Source organism: Hippocampus guttulatus, chromosome 7 (genome assembly GCF_054856545.1).
Source record: "Hippocampus guttulatus isolate MCC_2025c chromosome 7, RoL_Hgut_1.0, whole genome shotgun sequence".
Classification (NCBI taxonomy): domain Eukaryota; kingdom Metazoa; phylum Chordata; class Actinopteri; order Syngnathiformes; family Syngnathidae; genus Hippocampus; species Hippocampus guttulatus.
In genome coordinates, this window is record NC_141267.1 from 11,397,474 (window position 1) to 11,423,340 (window position 25,867).

General features: G+C 40.7%; 1 protein-coding gene across 2 annotated transcripts in view; it reads right to left on the reverse strand.

Annotated features, from left to right (window-relative positions):
* The window catches only part of negr1 (neuronal growth regulator 1), a 130,166-nt gene extending 117,827 nt beyond the window's left edge, over positions 1-12,339 (reverse strand). The window contains exon 1 of one of the 2 annotated variants that reach the window (XM_086115790.1): positions 11,904-12,339. In XM_086115790.1, coding sequence (XP_085971916.1) covers positions 11,904-12,064 — 161 coding nt within the window. In that variant the 5' untranslated portion in view covers positions 12,065-12,339. The remainder of the gene's footprint in view (positions 1-11,903) is intronic. The other variant, XM_086115791.1, reaches the window with a different exon arrangement.
* Between the last annotated feature and the right edge of the window lie 13,528 nt (positions 12,340-25,867).

Here is a 25,867-nt window from a genome sequence, read left to right on the forward strand (position 1 = left end):
TTATTAATCATAAAATGATATAAGTATATAGCTGTCAAAAAAAACTGCCAGCAAACCAGCAGATAAGGAGAACAACGACTTATGACAGAAAAATAAAAATAAAAGCCTCTGTTTGAAGTGCCCTGAAGAGTCATTTCCACAACGGTGTTTTTAATATGAAGGGTAACCCATTAAAATATTTACTTTAGGTATGCCTGCAAAATCTTACAATACCGCCATGTGGCTCAAACACTCAAGTACGGAATAAACAGAAAATCAGAGTATCTTACATCGGACATTTACAAAGTTTAAGATTGCTTTTTTTATCTGCATAAACAAAATCTCGGTGTGCTGAGAAAAACATGTACTGTATGTCCATTTTTGACATTTAACAAAAAACAAACAAATAAAAAAACAAGAATGTTAATGGGGTGTCTGCATTTCGCACATCATCATAATTTCTAATTGACACCTACCCTACCTGGTTTTGCATCACATGTTGCTGTCGAGCTCAAGCGTGGATTATTTGTGGAAGCAAGATGAACTCAGCAGAGGAGTTGGGGACCCATATGGCTGCATACCAAAATACGAGCGAGTAATTCACATAACGTTCCTAAAGTATTATCTGTCACTGCCACAAATTTAACATTTGTGAGAATTACTGTGTCATCTCGCTTGTTTGACAGAATTTCCTATAAAGTACATGGTAATAGTAGCCACTTTTTTAAAATGACTTTCCTTATTATTCATGTACCAAAAAATGTTTGCTGATGCCTGAGAGTTCAAAGACCCAACAGTGGTGATTTTGTGACTCAATTTTCAGGACAAATTGCAAATCAACATCTGCTCAGACATGTGGCTTGACTGGGGTTCGCACTGGCAATACAGTTAATTCGGGAATATGAAAGAACCTCGGAAATGAAAACAATGACAGAACTGGTTTAGACTCTACATACTGTGTGCTATATAGTTAACATTTTTAAAACGTAACGTCTCCCAAAACACTTTTGAAATACTTGTAACCCTGTTAAGGTGATTTTGTTGTTAGGCCATTTTGGTAATTTCATCATGTCCAGCTGACAATTAGGTGACCTTTCCATATGGTGTGTAATCAAATCCTCTCTCAACAGTAAATATTCTGATTTCTTTAGTCCTTCAGGAAAGCAGACTGATTCTTTCCATGTTTAAACAAAATAAGACATTTGTAAACATCTGCTTTATTTTGTAGAACAATGATCAACAGTTTTCCATATTTGGTGGCATTTTATGGACCAAATCAATAAATCAAAATCCATTGATGGAAAAAAGTTCAATCATGTTTACTCTATTGGGAAAATCATTTTTGTACTGAAGTTGATAAGGTGAAAAACATACTGAAACTGTACTGCAGTTTGAGGCTTTTGTTTGTGTGTGTGCGTGTGTGAGTGCGTGCGTGTGTGTGTGTGTGTTCAGGGGGTACTAATTGGATTGCTCTAATGATGGCCATGAAACAGAGATGACAGGCTTACAAAATTCACATTGTGAAGACTACAGGACTACGTTACCAAGTATGTTGGCAAGAATACAGGTGAATGTTTGAAAAAAAGAAATAATAATAATAATCAAAATTTCGCTCACAGGGTGTAGAGAAGAAGCCAGCGGGGGCATTGTGTTCAAATCAAAGGCAGTGCCTGGATTTAGGTTTTTAGAGACTTGGCCCGCACATTTCAACCAAAGATGACTGGCTGGTTTAGAGAAGACGGAAGACTCTGTGCAAACTGGAAAGCAATTGCATGCCTCAGAGAATTTTGACTGTGTCACACAGACTGCAGATAGATGAAACAGACTGTCACTACATTTAATTTATTATCAAAAATTTGATCTATCTTTACAAAACGGTATCTGTTTTACTGTTTACAAAGATATGTAATCCCTCGTTTCATTTTCAAGAAGGATTACAAAAATCGGGGCGGCCCGGTGTACGACTGGTTAGTGCGTAGGCCTCGAAGTGCGGAGGTGCAGGGTTTGATTCCTGTGTGAAGTTTGCATGTTCTCCTCGTGCCTACATGGGTTTTCTCCGGGGTACTCCGGTTTCCTCCCACATTTTCCAAAAACATACTGTACATGGCAGGTTAATGGAATACTCTAAATTGTCCCAAGGTGCGAGTGTGAGTTTTTGTTCATCTTTGTGTGCAACCGATTCAGGGTGCCCCCCGCCAACTGCCCAAAGACAGCTGAGATAGGTTCCAGTACGCCCCCACGACCCTTGTGAGGATATGCGGATCAGAAAATAGATGGATGGATATACGGAAATGATTACAAAAATCCCAACTTCAATACACGCATTATACCACTGTTATTTCAACGTATATTTACCTGGTAAATCAAGGGCCTGTTTTATCAACTTTTGACCATATACTGCGTCATCTATTTTCAATTAACAAAAAAATAAAGTGTATATAGTCCTGGGAGCACAGCCAGAAGCGAAGGGTAACAGTTGTCTTGACATTTGACTTTAATATAATCCTACTTGAAACACAAGGCATTAAGTGGACATTTATGGTGATCATCGTAATTCAGACACACAAACGGTTCATATATTACACGCGGCAAAGACTTGACATAATTTTTAGTTGATGTCTCCGTTAAATGAGAAGATAGAAGAGCGTTGCTTCATATGCCCAAAATATTTCTACCTCCTCCCGCCTCGCTACTCAGGCAATATGAGGCAACTACATGTAGGACCATATTTACTTCCGTAAACACTGCGCCAGTGATGTCGTTTTTTTTTTTTCCTGCACGTCACTTGACGTCATGCTTTGTGCGCATGCGTGTCACATCACAAACATGTTACGTGTGTTACGTTTTGTAATGTGGACAAATACATTAAAAAAATATATATATATTTAACAAAAAATTCAAATTTGGCATCGTGCCATGTTTTATGAACGTAGCCGATGTCGACTACTTACTCGGCATAATGGAGCATATATACGGTAAGTCATGATGCATTTTCGGTTCCTGGTTTGAGTTTCTTTTAACTACTTGAATACCCTCAATGTTTATGGGCTAGTATTGTGGCAGGGTGCGTGGATTGAGGATTGTTTTGAAGTTATGTATCTTGAGTTGCATATTTTGTATGAAAAGTACTGTATGAATATCGTTTGATGGATGGATGGATTCTTCAAAAACATGTTAGTATGGGTTTGTGTAATAGGTATGTTCAATCGCTTAGAGCTGGTGGTTTTCAAGGCTGGAATGCCAACCAACACATTGGTGTACCGGCCATTAGGTTCAGCTATTTTATTTCAACATGTTTACCAGTGATCCAGGACTGCAAAGGTTTTTACATTCGACAAGACAATTTGACTTTCGCCTTTCTCTGCTCCCTGGTAAGCGAGGCTCAGCTTCGGCCGCTCATCTCACTCGCTCTCTCCCCCACCGTCCCTGCCCAGCATACGGAGACCGTGGCGATGACGTTAGCCGTTCTGCCATGAAGCTGAGGTTATGGCGATGGGAAACGATAAATCCCATGGAAAATGTCATTAAATCAGCACATCTTATGGTGGACTAAGAAATAAATTATATTATATCCATCCATCCATTTTCTAATCCGCTTCTCCTCACAAGGGTCGCTGGCGTGCTGGAGCCTCTCGAAGTCGTCTTTGGGCAGTGGGTGGGGTGCACCCTGAGCTGGTCACCAGCCAATCACAGTTCTGAAATACATACAGTTCTCTGCATAATAAGAGTTATTCAGATTTAGTATTATTATTATTTTTTTTTGCTGGGAATAACACAACCAATGTTCCATCTGGATAGGATATCGAACTAAAGATAGCACTGTGCTGTCATAGCATGTTCTCCTTCTGACATCGAACTGTGTAGAGTATTAAAGCCTACCTGTGAAGTAATGTAAGATTTCTCTGAACCTTACCAAAGGTTTAGACCATCCATGATGAGCATACCTCTCAAAAAACAACCACCACTACAAGTCAGCATGTTCCATTAATTTGCTGACATGGGAGGCATACTAAGAGTTGCTTCTATTCTGTAACTTGGATTGACTGAATATTTTCAGCTGAGGTTCTGCAATATTGTGAGAGAGAAGCACAACTAATTGGAATGCGGAAACTGACGTTGGCAAAAACATATACTTAAAATAGTACCATGGCAAGACTGCAGTGACAGTATGTGGATGTTTAGAGTGAGTCATGAAAGTTACTCCCCCGATGAACCTATATGCAGTCAAGAAATGCACGACGTGACTTTTTATGTACAGTATATCAGCATCATGATATAAAAATAAACGCCTCGGGCAGCATACTAAAGTATTTCCTTAACTAACTTCCCGATAATATACATAAATTGAGATTTTCTGAATCTGTTACAAGATGAATAGAAAAAAAATGCATTTCACTGACAATTGTGAGGTTATCTTTTAGGAAGCTGACTTTGGTATTAGTTCTGAGTATATTTTATAAAAAGGCAGAAGTTTTTTTTAGCCCTGAAACAATTTCTGATCATTATGTTATAGCTATGACTGAAAAGCACAGCAGTAAAAAAAATAAAATAAAACTAATTTTTCAGATTGCTGATTGCAGTCCCAGTTCCCCATCAGACTGAACAAAGTAGAGGAAGATACTGAACCCCCAGTTTCTCATGATTCGGTTTCATTCCTGTTATGCCTCCACTGCTATTATTTTGTAGAATAATGCTGAGATGCCAAGGCCTCTTTTGTTCTTGATGATGACGCAGCTCCAATCACTTTATGGTCCATGTGGAGACATTTCAAACACATGTTAATGAAAAATGAAGTTAATTCATTGAATTTTAGTTGGGTAGTGACATCTTCAGATGGAAGAAGTAGATGGATGACTATTTATTCAATAAATACTATCAAACCTAACAGCAGGGACAGTGTGTTGATCCACATTGAGATACCCTACAAATGCACATGCGACCTCAATGACGATGACAATCTTCTGAAAGCACGGCCATACAAAATTAACACTGGCAATGAAAATAGAACCCTCGGTTTTAAGGAAACACACTGTATATGGGCATTAGCTGCAGTTTGTGGAGTGATTTGCAAAATGCACATCAAACACAACTGGTTATTTGAAAAGTAAAACATTTGATGAATACTCCAGGAAGCACTTTCACAAGAAGATTAACAGAGAAGATTAACAGCTAGCCTGTTTAAAAAAAATTTTTCAGACATCACTTGCTAAAAATGGAGGCCAGACGGCTATTCACACAATAGATGCAAGTTGTGAAAAACACAACGAGCATATGGACTGGGAAACCCAGCAACATTGTTCACAGCAACACTGCTCACATTAATAAATATGGTGCATAAAATAGACAATAGGAGTTCGGCATTTCATGAACAGTCAGATTCTAAGATGAGGATCAGTGCAGCGTGTGCTGTAACTCTTTATCAGTCTGTTGAGCTGAGTTACTGGTCGATCTACGTTCCTATTCGGCCTGTGCGATATGGCTAAAATTTAATATCTCAATATTTTTGGCAGATATCCCTATAACAATACAATAACGATATTACTATGGTTTTTTGGTGGGGGGGTGATAGCAGTACAAAAAATATGTATTTTTATGTGGTGTGTGGCTTGGGGAAAAAAAAAAAACTAAGTTCACCACTCACTCCTGCACATTATGACGGTTGTATTTGCATTGATGCATTATATGGCGATGTGTTGTGTGGACTCCCAGCGGTATGAACCATGACTGGATTGTGTTTGAGAGTCTCCATACAATATGTTACCTTGTATGCTTATTTATTAATCACAAAAAGATTGTGGAAGTCATCCAAGACGTGCGGTGCAACCGAAAATGGATGCGGCCCGCACCACGCCGGTGCATTCAATTGAATGGAGCAGCGAAGTGTGGCCTACTCTTACATGTTTAGAACAAGCTCTGCTTTTTTTATCCACTGGTCATTTTTAAATTATAAATATGGTCACTTAATTTTGTAAAACCAAAAACTATGTGTAGCATCCGTATATACTTGACAGAATACACTGAAGTGGATTTCTTGTGCGTGTTGGTGAGGCAGCAGCGGCTGCGTGTGTCCCTGTCTAGCCCTGCACGTATCTCTCCTCCTGTCATGATTCTGTAACCCGGATTATGGCATGAGGCAATGGGGAGTGGACATAACCAAAATCTATGTTGACTAAAAGAGTAGCGTCGTTAAAATTTGCTTAATTAAACAGAACTGAATATTGCCGTGGCCCCAACGAATCAGGGCACAGAATACTAGTGGGGTGTCAGCGAATGAGAGGTGCCGTTTTTCACCTTCGTGACGTCACGAACGTGCGGCGCAACCTATCTCGCTCTCTTTTTTCTGACGGGACCTGAACGCGAACGGAGGTATTCTTCGACTGTTGTAAATAAGTTATTTTCAAGGGAGCCCTGGTCATATATTGTGACATACTAGGGGAGTTCCTGCTTGAGCCTCAGAGGCGAGACTCTTCACAAAGAATTTGTGGTGTGCATTCTGTTCTTTTACTTTTATAATTACTGTTAATATAGCCATATTTTTTTCTGAACAGTCTTATCAGAATCAAGTTTTTTTCTGAGAGAGTCATTCTACGCAACCTCGAGCACTGTGCCTGGCTAACGTAGCCGTTAGCTTTCCGTACCGCCGGGATTTCGCCGACCGTATAACGTCGTCGGAGTCTCGTTCGACATTCTTCTGGCCGGGTCTTTTGTGGAGTTCTAATTGAGGACAGCGCTGGGATTAGCGTGCCTTCAGTGGAGTGGATTCCATTACGGTGCCCTGACTTCTACCAAGTGTTGGAAAAGGGGGTACAGTGGTGGTGGCGAGCCAACCAAAGAACATACAGTATATTACATTTGATAAACTTTATTTTATTTTATTTGTGTTGGTGATGTTTAGAAGAATTTATTTTGTACGACAGGAGTTGACAAGAACATTTTGTGTTTAGTTATTTCATTCAGATTGAAAGAAAAAAAAAGAAACTCACACCGGTGTTGAGAAAGGTGATCACCAATTATTTTGCTTGAAGGAAAGGTCAACTAAGAGGTTGAGACTAAATTGGATTTATTTATCTTTTTTTTCACTGTGTTTGTCGTGATAATAATTTTGTTGTCACGTGTTTACGTTTGATATAAAAGGTAATTGTTTTTACAACTGTTGTCTTGTTTCTTTGCCCATGCCACCCCCTCAATGAACCTAGTGTCCCCTTACTGGTCCAAGCAGAAACCCGTTGTCTGCCCCAGAGTGTTTCAACATCTCTAGCAATTATAAAGCAGACGTAGCCCGTGTTACAATTCCGTTCTGTTCTGTTTAGTCTCCAGCAGGTGGCAGATGTGTTCCAGTCGTTTCTGTTGCGCACCTGTTACTCATTGGGATTGACGGACTATTTAAGCACTTCCCAACGACAGCTGAGTGCAGAGTCATTCCCCTTGCTCATGCCATTTGTTCAAGTGCAGTGTTCTAGACATTCTCGATACTGCTCCGTATTCTCATTCTCTGTTCTTGGTTCTCTATTTTACTTTCGTAGTTTGTTTGTGTTTGTTATTACTATCCGGTTTCGAATTTTCACGAGTGGGTGATCTTGTCCTTTGTTGACAAGCTATTATCGTTTATATTTTTTTCCCTTTCCTTCTGCAAGCGCTTGTGTTTTCTCTCGTTTTCTCCTGGTGTGCCTACCGGCGTCATTATTTGTACTTTGTTGGCTTTGTGCCATTTTTGTTGCAAAATAAATAACCGTAACAACTCCCTCTTGCCCTCAGCAAAATTATTCTGATATTTTTTCTGTCGATCAACACCAAACTTGGAAGGCATAATGTGGTTGGTCGAACTGAGATTTACATGCAAAACAAGACTGGAGTACAATATTTATTTATATTAAAATATTGAATGTTCCCATCTTGATTTCAATACCTGTACGATAAAGACATATCGCTGTGGCCAAGAGCTGTGAGTCTCGACCGAAACAACAAGCGGCCAATATGAGTTTGTACCGCAGGGTGTCAGGGCTCTTACTTCGAGCTTGTGTCAGAAGCTCGGTCATCTGGGAGGGACTCAGAGTAGCACAGACACTCCTCTACATCGAGAGGAGCCAAATGTGGTGGATCAGACATTTGATTAGGATGGTTATGGATGCTTCCCTTGTGAGGAGTTCTGAGCATGTCCAACTAGCAGGAGGTCCCAGGAAAGACTGGAAGGTCTATGTCTCCCAGTTGGCCTGGGAACATCTTGGGATCCCTCCGGAAGAGATGAAAGAATTGGCAAGTGAGAGGGAAGTCTGAATTTCCCTCCTGAAGCTGCTGCCTCTACATCTTTATTCAAGGTTTGGATCTTTTTAAAACCAAAAAAAGATCCTCTGCATAGATAAACATGACGGTCTACAAACCTAATCATTGGAAAAGGTCTCAACGTTGTCACTGTGGACGACTCATCCCCTACTTCACATTTTAGTGAAGTTGGCCTAAATTGCCAGACTTTTGACAGTCAAGCTGCTTATCCATGTGGAAGAGTATGCTACTGATACTGAGCGTTTGCTGAGTACGGTGTGGGTGAGGGCGCTCTTCATCTGGCTGTATACCATCTAATTTGTAGCCAGATGAGTCAATTACTAGTAAGAGTCAAGGTTTAGTCAGCTGCATCCAAATTGGCACGAGGTCTGTGAAGGGTAAAGGAAAGGATGTTGTAACTAAAGTACGAAAAACCACTAAGCCTCGAACGGGAGTAGGTTGAAGGGGAAGAAGAGAGAAAAATAAAAACCAGCATATGGGCCGAACTTGGATCCACTCACGCATGGTGGAATGCTGTGTAATCGGCACAAGCCATTACAAACAACAAGGCCTTTTATTGGAGGCTGAGCTTTTGGGTAATCAAACATGCTTTAAAAGGGTGATGATACACATGTGGACCATTCCTCAACTTCAAGAAGCCCAAAACAATTTAATTGGGTGTGGTCCAACATGAGTCACGGCAGCAGTAGTGCGGTGCTCGGAATTGAAAAAGGTGAGGGAAATGAATATGTGACAGAGCTTGCACCTCACGGGATCAACTCCATAATCCAGTGGCAGTGACTAATTGCATGCTTCAGGCTTTGTCAGTTTGGGAGAGAGATCACATTTTCTTCAGCCGGCATTCAGCTTCTAGGCTCCTGCTAAATGTTCAAGGAGTTCTTTTGGCAATGATGGCCAGTCCCCTACACTCCCAAAAGTAAACAATAAATAAATAAATAATAATCCACATTTGTTTAAGCAGATGCTTTGGAGCAATAAAAATATGTGAAGAATAAAAAAGCAAAGAGCCCATGTGGTTAAAGAGAAAAGAAAAATAACTTTTATCGCTACTCTGGTGAAAATGGAACGAGGCAAGCCAGAGAGGAAAGAGGCTCCTCGACGATTCAGAAGGTATATTGTTTTATTGTAGCAGGTGCAAGCAAAGCAGGCATACTGAAAAGAATAGGGTAACTTTCAAAATAAGAGAACCCTTGCTATTTTAAGCCGTTTTCCCCATTTCTTACATTTTTAGGTGGTCCTTGCTGGAGGGATTTACATGCTGAGACTTCCTCTGAAGGTGGGAGGCAACCGAGCTGATTCACAGCATCGAGCTTACTGTATCTTGGGCGCAAAACACAATCACGATTCAGGCAAAGCTTTTGCCTCCTCAGACTGACACCAGCGAGTTTGAAAGCTTCTCCCAAGGCACAGCAGCCCGGGGAGTAGATCTCTTGAAGGGATGATGTTTGGCTTTAGAAGTCAGACAGCAAAAAGTAAGACGAGGAACCAAGCAAATCATGAAATTCAAAATAATCGACAGCCCCGTGATAGCATTGCATGCATTGCCGCACACTCACGATAACCTCACAACACAAACAACTCCTCTATTCAGCGGGCCATGTGAGACATCAGTGACGACAAGCAACCCTGAGTGGAACTTTCAACAGTTCAACTGATCTGTATTCAGGTCCACACCCAGCAGCACCTCGTGTCCACATCTAGAGAATTCACTGAAATGGGGCAGCCTTGCCCTCCACATCCTTCACATCCTCTGAGCCATCAAAGCGGATATTTGATATTGGTACAAAAAGATATCATCGAAGCTAGTCTTAGATTGTGCATATTTGTGTGCGTGTGTATAGTGTGTGAATCAGCCAAACTGGAGGTACATTGAAATTTCAAGTGCGCACCCTTTTATAATAACCTGCTACAGCAAGTGGAACAGTATAATTTTCATATGCCCATTTTCAGTACAATTTACCATGTTCGGGATAACAGGGAGGCTGGAATCGACCCATGTGACAGGGTGGGGCACACCCTGGACCGATCACCTGTCAGTTACATGGTGAACATTTCGAGACAGACAGCAATTCACAGAAAGACCAAAGGGGACACATATTGAACCCCAATACTTTCTTGTAGAGGCAAAAAAAGCAAACCAATGATCCATAGTGCTGCTGCATACGTTTCCTATAACGTGAACAACCAAAACCAAGTTTTAGAGGTTGAATCTGTCAGAATTCAAAATAAACTTTCATTGAAAAGTGTGTTGCAATTAAATACATCAGCACATCGAACTCAATTTCCAGTTTTCCTTTGAATTATTCTTTTTGGAGGGGGAGCAGGTGGGGGTTAAAAAATGTAATATAAGGCTTCCAAAAAAATGCAAAACATGTTTTTGCATTTTTATTTTTTTATTTTTTTTTTACAATTAAGAGCTTTTATGAAATCACATAAATATTCTCTTATGGGTAGTAAGTACCCTCTGTGGGGAATATTAATTCATATTCAAATAAATCAAAGCTCTTGAAGCCTCCTGGGATAGATGTTCCAGTACAGAGCATCCATCCACCCATACATCCATTTTCTAATCCGCTAATCCCCATTAGGGTCGCGGGCGTGCCAGAGCCTATCCCAGCTGTCTTCGGGCAGGAGGCGGGGTACTGCCAATTGCAGGGCATACATAGACAAACAACCACTCACGCGCACAATCACCCTTAGGGACAATTTGGAGTGCCCGATCAATCTTCCATGCATGTTTTTGGAATGTGGGAGGAAACCGGAGCATTCGGAGAAAACCCACTCGGGCACGGGGAGAACATGCAAACTCCACACCGGAAGGCAATAGCCAGAATCAATCCCTGCACCTCTGCACTGTGAGGTCGACATATTAAACCAGAACATCCACGTCAGCTCCAAACTGATTAAACTCTTTCCTATTCTAGTGACAAAGTTTACATATTTGTCATATCTTTAATAGTTATTTATTACATAGGACCACACCTCACCCATCGCAAAAAATATTATTTAAACCATAAGGACAGCTTTCTGTAAAACTGGCATTTTGCCCAAATGATGGAAGAGGGCGAACACGGGATAGAGAAGAGGAGGGAGGCGGAGACAGCGAGTCATGACCACACAACCATTCTTGTGCCTTACATTTAAAGCTGCGACATCACACTGTACCATCGCCAAAGTTGGCATGCAAAACCATTACTGTACTGTATTTTATTCACTTAACAGATGCAAGACTCATTAGATATCTTCATTAAACCTATCATAAACATTCAATGATGCAAGAGGCGACGCTCTGCAACGGACGGACACGTAACACGTCCAACGGTGCAATGAGAAACAATAGAAGCAATCACATTAAATGTAGGTATCATCTAAACGTGCGTCAAAACTTCAGTGGTACTAACGAGCCGAGCTAGCTTGCATTTGTAGTGGGCTCAAAGCGTCTTGTTTGCAACATACTCGGCAGTGTCGCACCCCCACGAGATAGACTTGCAAGGGGGGGAAAACAGCCCCCCCATTGTGTCCTCTTTTCGGCTGTTTACAAGCACTCCGTTGAAGTGCGTGTCGAACTCGTGTGAGCAGGAAAAAGTGAAGTTTGGTTGTTGTTGTTGTTGTTGTTGTTCTTTGAATTCAATTTTATTTTGTACCTGAGGAGAGCCGTGTCGCCTTGCCTGCTGACCACACTTTCCACGGAGGAATAGTCCACAGTTTGTCCGGCGGGCAAGCACGGCGATAGGAGGCAGCCCAAGATGAGGAGGATCGCACTTAGCCACTGACCAGAGAAACAAGCATCCGACAGCGCAATCATCGTGTCCGTCACAACTGGACGTAGCCGCCGCTCTTGCCCAAGTCTTGCCAAAATTCGGAGCGAATATGAAGAGAAAGTCTTTATTTCCACGCTCCACGCAACCGACTACGGACGAGCGTTGAGTTGTCCCGGGTTCGTTCGATGCTGTGAGTCCACTGTGCGGGGAAGTGTACTCTCCAGTGGCTCGCACACCATCTAGCGAGGAAAGGCGGTTTAAAATGGGAGCAGAGCTAGAAGCAGACAACCCCCAAGCTCCGATCCTGTTGCCATGCGGCCGTTTCCCGGGCAACCCCGTTCCCAGTGGCTGACGATGGAGCAGCGTGACCGCCTGGTATTGATACAACCCAGGAGCAATTAAAGATATCGACTTGAGAACCAACCCTATTATTTATTGCTATTAGGAAAAAAAAAGTGAGTTGAGCTTTTGGTGAAAAATGGAGTTGATATCGTATGGTGATATACAGATGAACTATAAGAAAAATGATTTTACAATGCAATACATATTGTAATTGTTTAGCTTGTATTGAGCCCACTTGCTACAAAAAAATGAGAGAAAATGTTCAACTAAGAACTGTATCATAACAAAGTTACCCAAATAAATAATTGCTGGATAAAACACCACTAAATCAACAGCAATTACAGTGGCACGACTATCATATGTCTAAAAGAAAATATAAATACAGTACAGTACAATGGAACAAGCCATCTTTTTCATAAACATGGTCAACTTCTGATTGCTTGAAATAATTTGTTCCCATCGGAAGTATGGACTAAAATTTAGTCGTCACTATTAAAGCATTGACTGTACAGGGCAAGGGTGTGGTGGCCATTGGGAAATTCGGAACACCAATTGAACAGATCATTGCTTGTCATTGTGGGACTAACAAAGCCGCAGAGTAAACTCAGTACGTCTCTGGTACAGACACTTTCAGTGCTATTTTAACTTTACTAGACACGTCACACACTGCGTGAAGGGGCAGAATAGAAAAAAAACATGTTTGTGCATATTGCTATATTGTCTTCCTGTGTTCTAATACCTCAATATATAAAGGTGTAGACCACATGTTTTTTTTTTTGTTGTTTTTTACCCTGTTGATGGTGTTTCACATTATGTGTTTGCTTTCAGCCAGCAGACATTTCGACAAAATTTTGTGTTTTGGACTATTAAGACCTGTCCCTGATCTGACAAATTGCACACCAGAAGTTACGAAAGAGCATAATAGTATATATCAAGTTGGTAAAATGGTATTGGTGTCATATAAGAGCATTTCTACAAGTACAGAGTAAAATATCACAGCTGATATCGATACTGGTATCATGCATCCCGACAGTTAAGTCTGACCTGAAATGAGAAAGACTATATTGAGTTCTTTCGGGCAATTCATTTCTGTGTAATCCCAATAAAATGTGATATGTTTCAATGATGATTTCATCTTAGGTGTCTTTATACTCTATTATTCAAGCATTGGCGAGGTGAATATTTAACATTTGGCAGCGCTGGGGCTTCTAGATGACGTTCGAAAAAATGTTTGCTGCACTGTAAAAAGATCAAGGATGGTTATTGACCAATAAATAAATATTTTGAAAACTAAAAATTATTTTAACATATTTATGTCAGGAATGTGTCCTGGCTCAGTCAAGAAATATCTCAAATAGTACCTGGCAGACAAACTCAACTTGGCTACAAGGTCTTTAAAAAAAAAGAAAGTGAGAGAGAGAGAAACCTGAGGACAGTGGTGTTGAACCGTCTCAGGGTACTCTGCCAACCCAAATTGAGGAACAAGTGCAAAGTCAACTCATTGATGAAACTCAACCGCTCTCCATGTTTTTCTACAATTTAGGACACATAAATTTATACACAAAAATTAGTTCAACATGTTATCGATTTATTGAATTAGTAAGTTCCATAGTTCCATTCCAATAATGTAAACTGGCTGAAAAAACTACCCAATATTTTATTTGTTTTTAAAAGATCTCTTTACTGTGTGCATATGTCATTTGAAAAGAAATGTAAACACTTTGCATGAGTCTAAAAACCACAGTCATTAAAAAAAACAAAGAAAAAAACATCCCTTTGGGCTTTGAAGTGATTTATTAAGGTATTTATGTATGTTCGCGAAAGCTCCCCCCTACACATTCATATGCACACACACGCACACACACTAGGGACTTAGCAAAGTTTGTTTTACAGGAGTAGCCCCCTGCATTATGTTGCTGTAAGCCTTTCGACTTAGTCAACATAATTCCTTACAGGCTGAACAAGCGTAACCATGGAAATGGCATACATTTCTCAGATGTGACATGTTGGCGTCAAGCCTATGAATTACCTCAGATGACATAATTTTGTGGGGAACAAAACATGCCAGAAATGGTTAAGGGAGAAAAGTTGGACAATCAATTATGACACAGTGAAGAAAGTATCTGGATTTTGTAATGATGTGCTTTCATAGTCCGCAAACACCATTTGCTTATTTGTTCATGCTTTCCTAAAATGTCTTTGCTTTCACACAACCATTGCCATTTTGTTGTACAACATTTGTTCTAAATCCTATAACATTTTACCCCACTTTTTTTTTTAAACGTTATTATTCATTTTCCCAAGCATACCAATGTAGAGTTGTGCTATCTTTAAATTGTATCTCAAAGACGACAGAGCCAAGACTGCAGTTCTCACTGTTGGGAGCAATTGCAGTGAAAGAAGAGGAGGGTATTTTGCTATTCAAGGGCGTTCATCCTCTAAATATTTGGGTGGGAAGCATTCTTACTCCATTTTAGGTAATTATTTATCTGAGTATATCCACTGTTTATGTTAATTTTTATTTGCGGGTCTGCAGTGAGAGGGCGGCCTGCATTGGAAACTGTTTCTCCAAAGGTTACAAAGGACATTCATCATGTCGGGATTGAGTCAACAAATAGTGTCAAGCAAACAGCACTGAAGAGGAGGAGTGAAAAGTTCAGGCTTTCAAAACACAGTTCACATTTGCATAAATGAGGTTCGTTCGACAGTGGCATTGCCACAAATAAGAGACTTAACAGTTTCTTCTGGGTTTGTGAGTTGTCATTGGGTGCTTGTCATTAGAAATGTTTTTTTTTTTTTTTTTTTTGCTCTGGTTTCCTTGTAGACTTTTCAAATCAGCTCAACACACCTCATCGTCATGCATGCAAATATTCAGAATAATTACACTGACACTCTGTGTGCTGTTTTTAGACTGGAGGGGAAAGAGAAAAAAACTCTGTATAAGAAAAAGGAGACCAGATGATATAAACACCGTAGAACCGACGGCGTAGGTTTTCACAGTAATCGATGTACACTACTGACAATTGGAAAAAAGCATAATGTATTCAAAGGTAGAGTAAAATTGATACCTCAAATCTTCTCTACGGCTCAGGTTTCACTGAAATGTCCTCACAATGTTACATCCCGAGAGGCCAAGAATAAACCAAATGCAGGAGAACAACTAAAAATGGTTAAAACAAACGGTCATTTTGCCCAACCCACTTATGCGATGACAATTTCTGGAGTATCAAATCGCAAATATTTAAAAATAGGCCTCGGCTTGGAGTTTTTGAAAACAATGACAATATCATTTTTGTCTAAATTCTTCCAACACAACTTGATTAAAATGGAGAGCATATTAAGTGCATGAGGACATCATAAATTGAAACAACATTGGAGGCACACAGAGATCTTGTAGCATTTATGCTCACAATGCTTCTCGAGCAAAGTTTACCTTTTCAGCATTGACACTTCTGTGTTCCGGGAAGCAAATCACATATCAACCAATAAAAGGTATTTGAATGTGTTTCCGGCTCTATCTAAAGAGGGGTTATTTGTTCTATATATGTGAAAATTCTGTTTTGTTGTTGGCGTGTAAACTATTTAATTAATTTATTTTTTATCGCTGCACACTTTAAAAGGGTAATTCTTGCCTTAATTGTATGTTGATTATGTGGCAAATTGTGAAGCACATGCTGCCTTATTTTGCCTAATGACACTGAATTAGAACACAAAGCATAAACAAAGCTGTTTACTGCACCATGTTTTGTTTGTGTATTTTTAGACTTAACACAATGTCATCATCTATATGTCCATCCATTTTCTATAGCAATTATGCTGTTAAGGCTTGCGGAAATCTGGAGCCTAATCCAGGCGAAAAGCGGACTCTACCCTGAACTGGTCACCAGTCATTCGTAAGGCACATATAGAGACAGATGACTTTACTGTCACTGAGGGGGTACTGAACCCACACTCCTTGCACAGAAATCAGGCCACTATACCATCCCACCATCATGTAACTCTAATGTCTTCCTCTGTACGGTTAATACGACTCATTTTGCATTGCACAATGAAAGCCATTGTTTTCTGTTGTACTTAAATGAATGAGTATTTTTCCCCCTCCAATAATGATTGAGCCTGCCATTATGATAATGGATGACATCCAGCATAGAAATGGGCCAGTTGATCACAACAAACACAACAGCTTGGTTAAATGGATCCCTGCAGCCCCATCTGTGGTGGGCTATATGTATCGACCATTGAGCTCACTCGCAATTTTTTTCCATGAGGATGTATACAACCTTGCAATGATAATACTCCAGAATATTCTCACCTCTAATTGTTATTCCTCAGAAAATAGGACCGAAACTAAAGAAAAGGAAAAGATGTACACAGATTGGCGGGGTGGGGTGGGGGGGGGGGGGGGCAACTGCCCATTGTGGCAAACAATATTATACCATACTGTAAACATTATAATTGTGATCTCGTGCCAACACAAAAGGCGGAGGTAATTCGCGTCAGATCTGCAATGTGTATTTCTATTAACGACTCAAGGCAAAAAAAATTCTGATAACGACACAAGGCAACGACAATCCTTCTGGTTCAATTGACAACACTCGGACAACATTGGCACCATATTCTGTGGCTAGTAATGCCCGACCGTTAAAATACAAGCATGGCAGTAAAATAAAATGGTTATTGCACAGGATCCATTATGATGTTAGTGTACAATGGTAATATTTCCCTCACACCAGACTAAAAGATGGGAAAAGTCTTCTGTTCTTGCATCATTCACTGTGAAGCAGGAAGTGGGCTGATAACATACGGTTTGGACACACAAAGAGACATAATTTGCCTCTCTTTTTTTGATAGTTCAACTTTGGAATGCCATATAGGATTGAGGTAACCTTTGTTGTGAACCAGTGCTCTACAAATAAATCTGAACGGACCAAAGCAGACCACCATCTTCTCCTGTGATTCCCACCAATGTTCACATTTTTGAAGGCTCAAGAGCCTTTCCACAACTTTTTATCAACAACAACAACTGCTGGTTTAGGTTTTGCACTCCAGCAAGCATATTCCTGTTGAAAAGCCTTTGCAAATTAGTACTGAAAGACTTCAGTGGGGCTGCATTCATTGCACAGGAATATGAGAAGGGAAGATAATGGAGCTAAGTGAACTGATTAAAACATAATCATGTTTTTCCATCATGTCTCCTAGGTGCCCATGTTGGTCACAGAGTACGCTCTCCCTTTGTCAACACGTTCAACTGAACCCCCTCACATGAGCTTTCGGGAGCTCGCACACAAACACCCTTTAATCCGTTTTCATCGAACACAAATTTGTGTCCTCCGTTGGAGTGGTTCATTTGGGTACGTATGAATACAAATCAGTTTAAGGGTCCGAGACCTCCTGCAAGTGGTGCTCTGTTTCAACCACATTGTACGCACACACACGGTTCGCATGTCATGTTAAAACCATCCGAGGTCAGTTGGGTACATGGATATGAACGCACCTCAAAAATGATGATGTTTACCTACTGTAACGACATGAGGAATGTAAACTCATGAGACCGTTGACTTAACAGGCACATTTGCTTCAGCATGTTTGCAGCTGTCAACCACATGTGCTCAATATTTGCTACGTTGTTTTGTGTGTGATGGAAACGTCTTTTCCACACACAGTATAATGTGCTTGACAGTGCACTCGGCTATTTGTGAAGTGTTGTACATTGTGCAAAAAATGCTAAAGGGGAAGTCAACTCCAAAATGTTCTTGACAATAATATGCTCTATGCTCCTTCACTTGTGTAAATACAGCATTCTGATTGACCAATCAAGGTTCACCTATTTTCTGGCCATGATTAGTCATTACCGTGGGCCTGAACGACTGTGAGGTCATTTTCAGCTGGACAAAAAATAGCAAAAGCACCTTCACAAACTACACATCTTTTTTTGTCATTCACAACGGTCATGCAGTCATACTACCAGATAAGTACTGTTCTATGTCTTGGACAGGGCGAGATGTAACACAAGTCTGGCAGCAACCAGACCCCACCCACTCATCGCGTACTTCTCTCAAGATTCAGTCCAATTGCGAGCAGAGTTGACCCAGCCTGCCACCGTGGCATGAGCAGTTTAGCCGCTCGCTACTTAACTGCAAAGTCGATGGACTGAACAGGCAATTAGTCGTGTCATATTTTTATGATGTACATTTGAAAGTAGAAATGATGATTGATGTCGTATTGATAATCATAACTTAAAAATACTTAAAAAACATAAAACATATTGTCTTTTCATTTTAATTTAAACTGTAATCATTATTTCAGAGGTGTGGGCTTTTAGTATTTGACTGTTATTTTATATTGTTCTACATTTGTTGTACTGTTGAATTGCAAAAAAAATGAAATGAATGAAAAAAAAAAGACGATTTTCATTTTGTTTTAAAAAAAATATTTCGGATGTTCAGAAAATAGTGAAGTCCTTAAGTTACAGTAACATTACTTTAAAATTGTCAATTACAAAAAAATGAAAAGTTATATAAAAATCACAAATTAGTTCATAACATGTCCCTGGGGACCTTCGTCAGCGAATGGTTGTTGGCCCACGCAAAGCGCGTACTTGCCTGAACAGATCCTTAGCAGAAAAAAAAGGTTGGGGAGTGACCACTGATTCATCCTCTGTTAGTCCTGATAGCAAAGCTTGTTCCAGTTTACATTCTTGTGGCAAATACGTTTGATGAATGGCAAGCCACATGATCTGTGGTGACACACTTTGGTCCTTTAATTTTCAATGTGTGAACACAAACCAATGAGGGGGTACATGGATAATTGTTTACAAGCCAATCTATTGTTTTGGACCAGAGGAAGTAATCCATCGGTCTGAAAACACCGTTATGCTGTATAACCCTTGATGGGTTACATGGGGCCAACCCCATGGCCCCCAAATCACAAACATACCACCTAAAGTATTTTACTATAAGGCACACCTAAAAGCATTTGATTTTCTCAAAAGCCAACAGTGCGCCCTGTCATCCGATGTGCCTTATTAGTTAGTTAGCTCCTATTTGGAACATTGGGCGACGAGTCTCCTCCATTTGTTCCGGTCACTGGCGACCCTTCTTGCTCCATGCCAGCTGACACCCATCTCACTGAGATCTTCTTTGGCAGTCTGTCTCCACGTCTTCTTTGGCCTACCTCTCTTCCTCTTTCCACCCTCTGGCATCCAGTTCATGGCCACACTTGCCGGTCTCTCTCTTGGCAGTCGGAGTACGTGGCCGATCATTTTCCTTCTCCTTTCAGAGACAATGTTTGACAGTTCAGCCATTCCTGCCCTCTTCATCACCTCCTCGTTGGTGATGTGGTCTCTCCATGAGATCCTCGATGTGCCTTATATACGGATTAATATTCTGATTTCTTAAACATAATATTTTAAACGGTCTGGGTAGTGCTTTGTTACAGCTGCAGCGGTTGTGAAAGTTTTCTAAAAATAAAGCTGAATTGTATTGTATTTCCTTTAGCGTAACTCATCTAGTGGATGCATAACACAACTGCAGCCACTATTGTAGCTTCAATGCAGCTTATAAATGTGGTGCGCCCGATATATGATAGCAGTTTTAAAAATAGGCCATTCATTGAAAGTGTTCCTTATGCTTCAAAGTGCCCTATAGTGCGGAAAATACGGTACTTTATTTTTTTCGGTGTAGTGAGCATCCAATTTATTTATTTATTTGTTTGTTTTGGGGGTGGGGGGGGATAATTTTGAGGACCATATCAGATTAAAACAAAGAACATCAGATGATTACAAGTAAATAAACCATACCAAAGGTCCCCATTGCCTTGACAGAAATGCCACCATTTCAGCATTAATTTAGCTCGACTTCCTTGGAAATACAAAACAAGAAAACATAATGCCTTTGCCTTCCAAAAGAAATTCCATTATATTCCAATTCAACAACCCCTGCTTGTCCGAGTTCCACTAATGTATTACATTTCTCAACCTTTTCTAGCTGTCGAGGTCTCGATGCACATTTATATCACAGATGCAATGAACAAAACACAGTTTGAATGAACTTGATATATGTAGCCCTGCAGCAGTGATTTGAAGCCTTTTCTTCGCTTTGTCTCAACTCCATGGCCCATGTGGAACAAAACCTACAGTGCTCATAAGTCATAAGAGATTTGTGCTTCCAGGGAGCACCTACCACATTTTATCCACAGAGGAGGGTTCAAAGAGCTCTCACGAGTCATTAACCATATCAAGCAAAATCTTCGGGTCCCGAGAGGGGTCGTGAGCATGAACTTTCTGCACTGCCGAGCAAGTGAAATTACAAAGTGAAGGGAGGGAAATCAAAGTTCAGGTTATCACAAATCACAATTATAGTAGAAAATGCTGAGATATCATCCAACATATATAGGATGGTGTTGAGTTTCTCGTTCGTTCTAATTGCTTAAATGTGGAGCAGCTGTCTCGAACAGTTGAGTGGCCGGTTGGCAGAAGGCTGAGTGTTCTGCCGTGTAGCGAGTTTGCTTCAGGCGACGTGATAATGAGGCTCTGGGAGACGACACGAGATGAAATTGTTGATGAAACCTTTGACAGCAAACATCTCAGTTAGAACTTTTGTTAGTGTTATTACAAAATGCTAGAACAGTATTAGAATCAGCTTATTTAAATATAACATGATACAGTACATGTGTAGAACCTAAATTAAAACAAATCTAGGGTCTGACTAGCCTGAACAGTCACATAGAGTGTTCACCAGTGTAGGTTCAGATTGGACAGTTCACTAATAGGATCATAGTTAACTTGATTCATTGCAGAATTTAAACCAAAAGTCAATTTGCCTTTCCTCTGTTTATCTGAAGTTGGAAATCATTTTGAAGTTGTTATTATTGTAATTTTTGGCCATATGGCGACATTAGATCAACCTGAAAATACACAATAATAAATGTTGAAGACGATATGGGGTGAGCCATATGTGCCCACAAACCAATCCCTGATGCATAACCGGCACATACACAGTTCTCGCTTATTTCAATTTTCTATTTTGGTCTCCACTGACCCTCGAGAGTACCATCTGGCTGTTTAAATGCTAAAGCGCAATAACCTTTTGGGTCCCGAAAAGTTGAGCACTGTTTCAGTGCTGTCTGTTCTGTTAGGTAATCAGAATGGAGGAAAGTAAGACTCCCAAAATTCATAAAATAAATCCAAATCCAAGATAGAAATGATTGAGCTAATAGAGGCAGTATGCTTTTGTGGTATTTTATTGTTTTTGAGGAGTAGTAGTAGTCGTTGCAGTAGTAATAGTAGTCATCGGTCTTGATTATAGAGTTTATTGTTGGAAAGCTAATGCAGTATGCTAATGCAGTTTTTTGTGGTTAATTGGTACTGGATTCCCACGCAAAAAGTTGAGCTGTATCACATCAAATTAAAGCGACATTATTGGTACATTTTTAAAAAATTCCAATTAATGTATGAATTTCAATTATACATTATAAATGTATTGAATCAAGGTCTATCATTTATACATGAGTTGACTAAAGTAACAAATGGCCAGAGGCACTTTGAAAATTAACATATGTAATGCAGAGAATTACTGAAATATTACTTTCATAACTTCTGTGTATTTATTTTATTATTTTTTTAAACTTTTATTCATCCAGGAATGTGAATTGAGAACAGATTCACATTCGCAATGCCAACCTGGGGAAATTTACCTGGTTGTTGTCTGCCCGACTGGGTAGGTATTCTGAGTCTGTCTGTCTGTTGAGCAGCGGGTGTAGGATTTCTCTCCCCTGAACATCTGAACTTCACATGACCATATTTCTCTGCTGAGGCAGTTTACTCACTGTCTTGATAGAAGTCTGTGCTCTGAGTGCTTATTTGTGTATGCGTTCTGTTACATTAAATACCCACTTCACTTGTATACTTTGACTGCCGTAGTTCCTTCTGAGACAACGTTCCCTGCGGTTTACTGTGATGAACAAAAGATGTTTTCTGCATACATTTTCCGAATGCCTTTTGGATGTAAAGTGTATCGTGATCTTTTGTGCACTCGAATTTGTTTTTTTTTTCTGACCCAGCCACAGGCAAAGCAACAGAGCCAGTGTGATTTCTTTGATTGCGTGAGCTCACACTGCAACCCCTGTGTCTGCCAAACAGTTTATGTTGCATCTAAGTAAATGTTTCTTTTCTTTGCCAGGATTTTAAACATTCAACTGTTGTCTTTGCAAAGAAGTCACCTTGCCCTGTACAACTCACAATGAAATGAGTCAAATTGTGTCTTGGCTTAAACACAATGTCAAAATTCACGAGCATATTGTGGTAGGTGGTAGGGGGGAGGTGACTGCAGGAGCTTCTTGAGGCGAGACAGCCTGTGAATTTCTGTGCGATAGTAGTTACGCCACGATGCCCTCTTTTTACACGAGAGTGAGGTTTGGAACCTTGCTGAGATTTGACGACTATCAGTATGGAGATGCATTGAGTCAACACACGATGAAACAATTGTGTTGTCAGAGCCAAATTATTGATAATTGATACCTCTTGAAGACAGCACGAGCCTGATTTACTAATGGGCGGTGCATGCAAACAGATGTGGAAGCTGGTTTACTCATCGGGTGCACCCTGAAGTGTGTTTGCCAAATGAGCAAAATGAGCACAATTTGCCGAAAAGAATATGCAGTATTGGTCGTTTTTATCTTAACAAGCACAATAATGTGAGGAGTAAATCATAGTGATGGGTCCAGCGACACCGATGCGTTGACGCATGCGCCGGGCTCACAGAGCAAACCACGTGTCGGTGCATATGCTGCTTCATTACGTCACGTGATTGACACGTGAACCGCACCGGCGCAGTTTAGACTGCATCGGCTGCGTCGACACAGTCCAGGCTGCTAATTGACACGTGAACTGCACCGGCGCAGTTTAGACTGCATCGGCTGCTTGGCACAGTCCAGTTTGCGCCACTTAGTCCAGGGGGCGTCGACTCAGTGCAGGGGGTGTTGACGCAGCAAAAGCCCGCACAGTGTCTCTAAATAGGAAGTGCGTTTGGCGACACGATGCCGACTGCCGAAACAAGCCAGACCTCACCCTCGCTCGAATAAAAATATACGTTTGGGCAATACGGAAAACACACTGATTATCAGAAAAAATGTGTCCGTCTGACTTCGAGCGGCATGTCGGCTGTCATATAATAGGCTATTATTATATGAGAAGTGCTTTATGAACGTTTGTACTGTACGTCATACTCTAGTTGATTGAGAGGTCCCGCCTATAAGGGGGAGTTCCAGAAAGTGACTGCGAGTAAGCACACCGCATGCTTGATGACTCTGCCACGTTGTTATTAAAAGTCATATAAAACGTAAACCTTGTCTGCTGACCATCATTACATCGGCTAGGCTAGCTTAGCTGTTGTCGTAGTTCAAAACTTAATATGTGGCGTGTTTTGGGTCGGCGCCGCGAGTACGTGCTCGCGCTCACCCGCGCACAGCTGAGAGCAGCAGACTATCGACTGCTGAGACGAGCTTCACTCGAGTGACGTTGCTACAGTACGTGCATATTATGGAGCAGCTTCCGGACAAACACAAATTGTCCGCCGTGTAGAGCCATTTTGATCTCCTTTTGGAGAATAAGGTATTTATTAAAATCTCCTTGTCTCACCAAGTGCCTCTCAGAATTTTGGCATGTTTTATTCCATTGTGTTGTTGTGTGTTCTCCACAACAGGGGAAATAGCATGCATTAAACGCAACAGACTGAAATTTAAAACACTGGAGCATCTTATTTTTCTAAATCAAAATTTGTGAAGACAAAGCCCACAAGCATCCTCATTCACATGATTTTCACATTATTGAAACACATTGAATGATACAATATGAATGCATGGATGTGAATGATATTGTCAAGGGTCAATGTCATCTTTATTGTCAAATATGCTTTATGTATGACATGCAGCATAGATGAAATTTCTTCCTCTCAATCCTCAGTGCATATATGCATGCAAACATGCTGTGCATTAAACACACACAGCTAAGAAAGGATAGCAGCTACACTGTATAAAAAAGACAAACATGCTGTGCATTAAACACACACAGCTAAGAAAGGATAGCAGCTACACTGTATAAAAAATCTGAACAGTATAGACAATATAAACAGCATAAACAACAACATAAACAATGGTGCTTGTGGCTATTGTGGGTAGAGTGAGGTAGTGCATTGTATACACTTCATCATCAAATCAGTTAGTTCAGCCTGTCAAGTGGATTGGCTGCAGGGATTTTGAAGGTCCAGCAGGTGGCAGTGGTCAGCGACACAGTATCAGCACAGTATCAACACAGTGTGTCATTGTGTCGACACGCCTCATGAGGCCTCATGGACCCATCACTAGCAACATACAGTATATATGTAGCATGTGCAAGTGATTCATCAAACTTGAGATGAATCGCAGAGGCTGATTTTGAGTCTTTTTACACCGCAGCCAGTAGAGCCATTCAGAATGATGGCCGTGGTTATTGTTTGGGAGCAAGAGGCCCATGCGAAATAAGGCGAAGCATAGAATGGATCTTTTTCACTCATATTAACATTTTTTAAAATGCCAAATCCAAAAATACTGTTATTGCTGAATATATTTTCCGCATTGCAATTTTGAAGCTTCAAAATGATCTAAGCGCTGATTGGAGCAAATCTCAAGAAGGAATCATGGCAATCAGTATAACCTATGACAAAGCACTCTTGTCCTCCTTCCGTCCTCGCCCAGGGTAATCTTCCAGGTGTGCTGTCGCAAGACTTAAACCACAGGTGTCAAACTCAGGTCCTGGAGGGCCGCTGTCCTGCATGTTTTCCAAGTCTCCCTGTTGCAACACACCTGCTTCAAATGAACAGGTTCAATGTCAGGCTTGCGCAGCGCTTCCTGATGATCTGATCATTTGAATCAGGTGTGTTGCAACAGGGAGACTTGCAAAACATGCAGGACAGCAACCCTCCAGGACCTGAGTTTGACACCTATGTCTTAAACACAATGTTAAGCAGGATGGGCACACATTCAGTTCCACGCCCTCGACACGTGAACTCAAACAAAACATGGCTTTCATCTGATAGCTTTCCCGAACTGAATTGGAGCACTATATTAATTTTTTGTCACTCAGTAATGTTTTTGAGTCTCCCACTTTCAAACTTAATTTCAGGTGCTCTGACTGACACATTTTGTATGGTGAAAATCCATTAAAAAAAAAAAAAACTTTGGTGACTGTTGATGTAAGACCCAGCTTCAGTTTGGTGAGAATCTAGATTAAAAAAAAAAAGTGGGGGGGGGGCGTGTGTGTGTGTGTGTGTCGGGGGGGGGGGGCGCTCCATGAACCAGGAAATATCTGTCTAACCACCAAACACGTCACTAATCAAACCAGAAATTACACTCTCCACTTTTTTCCCATTCATTCAATTCAACCATTGGGGCTTGGCCATACCATCCTGGTTACTGTATGCAGTATTGACGGTCATTTCAAAACATCTCATTTGAAGGAGGCAGAGACAGTG